General features: G+C 36.1%; 2 protein-coding genes across 2 annotated transcripts; one reads left to right on the forward strand and one right to left on the reverse strand.

Annotated features, from left to right (window-relative positions):
* Positions 1-972: 972 nt before the first annotated feature.
* Positions 973-1,404, forward strand: LOC110878896 (protein RADIALIS-like 5). Its single transcript, XM_022127286.2, has one exon. It carries the CDS (start codon positions 1,017-1,019, stop codon positions 1,233-1,235), a length of 219 nt encoding a protein of 72 aa, XP_021982978.1. The 5' UTR covers positions 973-1,016; the 3' UTR covers positions 1,236-1,404.
* A 1,142-nt stretch (positions 1,405-2,546) lies between these two features.
* Positions 2,547-7,002, reverse strand: LOC110878895 (ATPase family AAA domain-containing protein 3). The gene is made up of 8 exons (XM_022127285.2): positions 6,596-7,002; positions 6,048-6,143; positions 5,748-5,858; positions 5,339-5,648; positions 5,162-5,252; positions 4,391-4,721; positions 3,424-3,572; positions 2,547-3,349 (listed from the first exon to the last, which is right to left on the reverse strand). The coding sequence occupies exons 1-8, from the start codon at positions 6,866-6,868 to the stop codon at positions 2,836-2,838; spliced, it is 1,875 nt and encodes a 624-aa protein (XP_021982977.1). The 5' UTR covers positions 6,869-7,002; the 3' UTR covers positions 2,547-2,835.
* Between the last annotated feature and the right edge of the window lie 278 nt (positions 7,003-7,280).

Below are 7,280 nucleotides of genomic sequence, written 5' to 3' on the forward strand. Positions count from 1 at the left end.
AAGACGGTGTTGAAAACACCGTCTTAAAACCCATATCACTCCGTCTAAAACTCTGTTTTGTAGTAGTGATGATGATCAATTGAAGATATAAAGAACGAACATACACGTTCAATCACTTAATTCATCCCGTATAAACAAGAAGGACATGTTCATCTTGTTATGAAATACATTCAAATTGAAATTAAAATGACAACCATAAACGAAATACAAATTCTTCTTGTATACATTGGGCGTCTTACAAAGCGTTCTGGAAACATGTTGCTTTCTTTATTATAAATTTTGATCGCTGTTGATCAAAATATCGAATTCGTGTTGTTGGAAGGAAGGAAATAAAAAGGCTAAATTAGCTATTTGACATAGGGAATTCAGTTTCATTTTGTTTATTGTTCTTTTTAATTTTTATGCAACATACTGATAATATTTAGTGTTCTCGCAATATTTAGTGTTCTGCATAGAACCTTCCCCTATGTTGTAATATCTTATATATATTTAAAAAAATCTTAATACATGTTTTGTTTGATTTTTTTTCTACATTCCTATTTAATTTTATTGAACACTAAGTTGTATAAAAATAATAAAATATTTATTATATCACAATACAGCTCAACTTTCAATTAATTTTATACTGAAATTCACTAAAGAAAACAAACAATATATTTAGATTGTTTTTAGTGTTAAATGAAAACTAAAAAGTAATTGAATTTGTTATCTCATATTTATTATTTAGTCAATAATTTGAATCCACTAATTTAAACAGAAAAAAAAACCTGTTTTACAAGCCCAATAAAAAATTCAATGCTTTTCTTGTCCCATTTTTTCAAATAAAAAGTCTTGTACCATTTTTTCAAAATATCCACCGAATGTTTTATCTGTAATTCGTAGATGATGACGATGATGGATCGCTTACAATTTGACCCAATTGCAACTTTATTCTACCACTTTCCTTGGTTTATAAAGAGCTAAATGCCAATGCTTCAAACCATCAACCATCATCCCATTCTCATTTCAAGAACACAATGGCATCAAACTCCATCTCTTGGAGCGCTAAGCAGAACAAGTTATTTGAAACAGCACTCGCTATTTATGATCGAGACACCCCTGACCGCTGGCAGAAGATTGCGACGGCCGTGGGTGGCAAGTCTGCCGAAGAAGTCAAGAAGCATTACGACTTGCTTGTCGAAGACCTTAGGCATATAGAGTCTGGTTATGTTCCTTCACCCAACTACAGACATTGATCTATGTACTCTTATCTTATGTTCCAGATCATTCAAAATAATTTTATTGGATTATGTCTTTCGACGTGCCTTGTATGATCAAATTTATCGGTATATTGGTTTGGAACAGAAGTTTTACTTGGCGTATATATTGTAATAAATTCGGTTATGATATTGTTTTTTTGTTTTTGAGGGCAATGTAGTTGAAGTTGAGGACGACATTTGTGTGTGTGTGTGCGCGCGTGTGTGTGGAGGATGGCCCGATGGGGTGAGGAGACGGGTTCTTAATGAAAGATACAGGTAACATTAAATAAATTTAAGTTTCTATGACAAACTTCTATTATTCACAATATCCACAGCCTACAACCGACGAGGATACACAAAGTTGAAGTTCAATACGTTGCAACACAATGCATAAGTCCTTTTCAACTTAAATCAATACTCTTAATCCACTCAATAAGTCTTTAGGCTACAAAACCTAAAGAACAAAGATCACTCACATACATTAGTTGCATCAACACTGTTTCAGGGGTGGATTGTGCCCAGGGCAGCAAACTACTTAATCTTGTACCAATACCGACCTACGAGGTCAACGCCTTCAAGGCCTTCTACACCAAAACAGACGTTCTGTTAAGACTAACCGGGGTGGAACTTAATGTATCTGAGATAATACCTACAACGTATTTTATCACTATAAAAAGATGTGACAAATCGTTAATAGTTATGTTATTCCTATATGTGATCAAACGGTATTAGTTAATACATCCCATCAGATTAAAAGTAACGAGCCAGCTAGGCTAGGCTCGTAAACTCTTAATAAGATGACAATTGAGCTCAAACTTCGACTCGGATAAAGCTCGTGTAAGCTCACAGCTTGTATATTAAAAAAGGTGAGGAGGTATGTGCAAACCAAAAAAGAAAAAAAAAAGGTGAGATATGTGCAAACCATATGGAAACCGAAGTTATAACTTATCATGGTCGGACATAAACTAAGAACGAAGAACAGACATATAGTAGTCGATCTCCCATGAAGAAGGCACCGACTTCACAAAGGAGAGCGACAACGGCAGCGATTGAGAACAACCAACTGGGGTCATGGGGAGACGGATGTTGGTCTCATGGGGTGTTGGTCATAGGGAGATGGATATTGGTTTCATGGGATGTTGATTGTTGTCGGCGAAAATTTGGGGAGTGTGTGAAAGAAACAAGGTCAAATAAAGATAGTGGGCAAGGCTAAGTTTTAAAAGTATATAAGAAGCAGGCTTTGATGAATCACAAGCTATTTAAACAACCCTAACGTTAACCAGCAAAAATGATTAAATGAATCACAAATGGTGATAAAAGTATCCCTACAATTCGCGGATGTGATATAATCAATGGTTTATTACATAAGTTCTGAGATAGTGGCCGATTTTATGAAAACAAGTACACAAGCTAAAAAACAACAAAAACCCTAGCTGCCAAAGCATCTATACCAATCCTCAAAATCCTGCTAAAGGCCATCACATCTATATCTATATCTCGCTCAAAATTCAAAATTCAAATTTCAAGAGACAGAATTCCACCTCTAAAAGTAGAAACAAGTTTCATGTCATGTATGTAACACCCGAATTAAATTTCATTATGCTAGCTGACTACCTGCATTCGCTAGCTCGATTCTTTGATGATGCTCGCCAACCTTATAATCAACAATCTCCATGAACAGCTGGGAATCTAAACTGCAATCTGGTCTGCCATAAACAGCTGCTTGAACACTAGCAATTAGTTTCGCAACCTCACGCCCGGAAAACCCTTCTGTCTTTTTAGCAGCCTCTCGAATGACATCATCAGACAAATCTTTAACCACTATCTTTTGTGTTTTCTTGTTGAAAAGGGAATGCCATTTGGATTTCTTCTGGTCATCTTCCTCATAAAGATATTTGTGCAAATAGAGTTTCAATAGTTTGAAACGTTCTTCCTCTTGTGGAAGTGGAAATTCGATGACATCATCAATACGGTCAGTTATAGCGCTGTCGAGATCACCGGGTCTATTGGTGGCTAAAACAAGAACAACGTCTCTTGATTGGTCTCCAGTTCTGAAGAGTAGTGCGTTTAACGCACTTCTTTGGGCTTCACTCATGTGTGTGCTATTACGTCTGCATCAGCGATATCATGCAACTGTCAGCAAGAGCAACAAACCCGAAACAGTTTATGAACTTTAGTAACTTACTCGCAAAGAAAAGCATCGGCCTCATCAATAAAAAGCAGCAACCCCCTCTTTGACTTCTTTGACCAATCAAATATCTCATGAATTTTAGTAACTGCTTGTGCACCGAGTGGAGCAACATCTCCACCTGTCATCATTGCGTAATCTAAGCCCTGAACAACACATGTACATAATATGAGCAAATTTTCATCATGCATAGAACATCTGCAAACCTATCAAATCAGGTGGCAATATGGGTGGTCAAGAGCGTTGAGTTGTGGGTCAAATGGGGAGGTCAACTTGTGTTAAACCCAAAACACTCGACCTCTTTAAAACAAATTGGAATGTTAAGTATTATGAAATTACCTTATTTCACTAATAATTTACATTACTGAATAAGATGATTTAGGAGGTCATGTATGCATTAGAAATACCCTTCGGACTGGACAACATGTAAACCAACTGATCCATTAAAGATAAAACCATCCCAATCATAAGTAAATGGATCGAGTTTGCCCCCTATAATTATCATAGAGTAAAATGCCATTTTCATCCCTGAGGTTTGGCCACTTTTGCGACATCGTCCAAAGGTTTATTTTTTCGCATCTGGATCCAAAAGGATTGGAATCTTGCTATTTTCATTCGACTCCTTAACTCCGTCTGTTTTTAGCGTTACGTTAGGGGTATTTCCGTCATTTAGCTATTTTTTTGTTTATTTATATCAAAAATGGCAAAATTAAATGACGGAAATACCCCTGACTTGACGTTAAAAAATGAATGGAGTTAACGAGTCGGTTGAAAATGGCAAGATTTCAAACCTTTTGGATCCAGATGCGAAAAAACAAACCTCTAGAAGTAAGTTGCCAAACCTCAGGGACAAAAATGGCATTTTACTCATTATAGTAATTCACAAAACGGGATAACATATCCAAAAGGTTTTGCTGCTGATTTTTGAGAAGCAAAATATTTGAAACATGTTTCTTCAGCTTACCGATTTTCGGGCTATTTCTCTAGCAACCAAAGTTTTGCCGGTACCAGGAGGCCCATAAAAGAGCATGTTGCGAAACGGTGCTTGATGGGACTTAGTATTTGCGGTAGCTCGAGCAAGATGCTCTATTCTCCTCTGCAAAGAAGGATGAAGTATGATATTCCCGAATTTATGTTTATTTTCCACAGAATTTGATTTTCCCAAATTAGTGATTTTTTGTGTTCCTTTAGTTACTATCCCTGACCATGGGAATTTTGCCATAGATGATTCCCTAATCAATGATGGTTGTCCAAGAATCCGGTTTACGTATCCCCACATCACTCTCGCGCCTTCCCTGAAATTATGCAGTGAAGTGTAACAACCAAATTTGTATCATCAGTACGCTGCTAGTAAAATACCATTTGCTACACAAATAATGGCAACTTAAGCACTAAGGTAGTGTTTGGTATGCTGAAAGATTAACTACATATTTTTTATCGTACTCTTCTTTTGAGATTTTTTCTAATACTTTATGAATAAATTGTTATTTGGCAAATAGCTTTTTTTCAATTTAAATGTGTACTGATTAGATATATAATGCATTATCTTGGTTTATATAATACAAAAACTTGTTGTATAAACTGATATTTATTAAAAAAAAATATTCATAAAGAAATATTTTATCTTTTCTCAGCATGTCATGTCTAATTGTAACTTGTATGCGCATGACTGAAAAATAAGATAAATTGCATATTAAACAACATACTTGAATGATTTGACTCAAGTTTGAAGTACCTAGTTGTATAAACTCCTGCAGCTAAGGCAGTAACTCCACCAACGGTCATTACTAGCTTGCTTCTATCCGTCAACAACATCCTCACGCCACCTATGAAAAAACAAAAGAAACAAAAAAAGAAAGTTAACAATTTGTGATATAAGGGAATGGTTAACTGTTGTTTAGCATTTTATTACCTTCAACATGACTAAAAGTTGTGTTGATTGCTGCAAGCCATTTTTCCTTTTCACCATTTACTCGTTCTATAAGCATCCTTCTGTTATGGTCCTCAGTTAGTTTTGCTTCATGGGCCCGACCTTCAGCTTCAGCCATGGCTTTAACTCTAATGGTTTCACGCTCTATCTCAGCTCTCTCTTTCTCTGTCTGTCTTTGTTGAGCTTGAATCTGTTCTTCAGTTGCTCGTCTTGCTTGTTCTTTCCGTATTAAAGACTCTTCTTGCATCCTTGCCAGCTCAGCATTGTGTTGTCTTTGAGCCTCATGATCTGTCTACAAATATTATCGATGATAAAAAAAATCAAACTAATGAGCATAGTCAGAATATAGTATTCACTTTCAATGAAAGAGGCTTCAAATAACGAACTGAACCTGCATCCTCTTCCTAGCCAATTCATCTTCATATCGCAATAACTGGGCCTTAGCTTGTGATTGCTGTTGTACTAAATTCCTTTGCTCTTCAGCAAGTTTTTGCTGCCTTTCCTGCATGTGAAGAAATGCATTAGAAAGCACGGGAATGTAAGACGCTTTTTGAGGCCAAGTACTTTCATTCAAACCTGGGCAAGGGGAATATCTTTATATATTTGGTGTAAAGTAGAGGGAGTAAGTAACATTTTCCATTCAAAAAAATATATATATCAATATGAATAATTGACATAAAAAATTACTCACAATATCAAGTTGAGCCTGAATAGCTTCCTGATGAGCCTTCTCTGCCGCCAACTCAGTAAGACGAGCTTGCTCCTGCTTTCTCATCAACTCAAATACCTAACAAAAATAAACAGATCTTTCTCTGAGGCTCTGAAAAACCCATGCATTTGTAAGGACAAAGGTTTCCATAGACATACAGCATGTTGTTACAACAAGTAAACATTTATAACCATTTTCACAAACAAAATCATGCAAACAGCATTTATCAATAACTTCCATCCCTAATTTTCTTCCTAACCTAACTAAATGAAAAATGTTAAGCAGCAATTTAATCCTAACTTTCATACTCACAAAGCTCAGCATTCCAAGTAGAATTGAATACATATGTTATAAACTTATAATACCAAAAACTAAATTTGCTCATAACTAGATACAAATTTAGTTAAGCGCAAAGCATTAATCTAGATACAAAGTCTAATAATGAAAACACTAGTACTTTCATCTACTATCAACTATGTTGTAAACATTGAATACAAAGAGAAGAACAAGAACCAGTTCAAATCATTCACCTGTTTGGATAAAGGAGAACTATTGATTTCTCTGAGTGCTTTAGCGCCTCTTTCAAGAGCTTCAGGATCAAATCCGCCTTTAGAATCCTCAACTTCCGGCTTAGGATCCGCGTTTGAAGGCTTCGAATCCGATTGAGGCGTCTGAGCTGGAGTCGGAGATTGAGCGAACGGATTGAAGCGATACGACGGAGCATCGGCGTAGGCGAAAGTGGTGGTTGATGCGGCAGCAACGGCCGCCATAGCTGCCAACGATGCGAGCTTTGAAGCCGCCATTGACGGAGTGTAAAGATGTAAACCCTATCTACACCTCAATTGAGTGGAATGTGTTGAAGATTTGGTGGTGGAAGCATAAATGAATGATAAACCCCTTTTGCAAGTTTAGGGTTTTAAGAAATTGGAACAAGGAGTGAGTGAAGGAGAATTTGGTCATTTTAAGAGGGGTTTACGGTTGGAAGTTTTCTTGCACAACAGGCTAGGCCCAAAAACGACTTTTAAAGTGGAAAAGAAATTGAGGGTAATTTATTTTTTTATATGTTAATATTTTTTTTAATCGTATTAACGACTATTTCATTCTCTTAAATTCGAGCACCCTATTGCTATAGTTTTTTTTTTTTAAATTACAAGATTTTTGTTGGTGCATAGATGTCCGTTAACTTCGTCTTTATCAAGTCTTGTATTGTATTAG

This window comes from Helianthus annuus, chromosome 9 (assembly GCF_002127325.2).
Source record: "Helianthus annuus cultivar XRQ/B chromosome 9, HanXRQr2.0-SUNRISE, whole genome shotgun sequence".
Taxonomy (NCBI): Eukaryota; Viridiplantae; Streptophyta; class Magnoliopsida; order Asterales; family Asteraceae; genus Helianthus; species Helianthus annuus.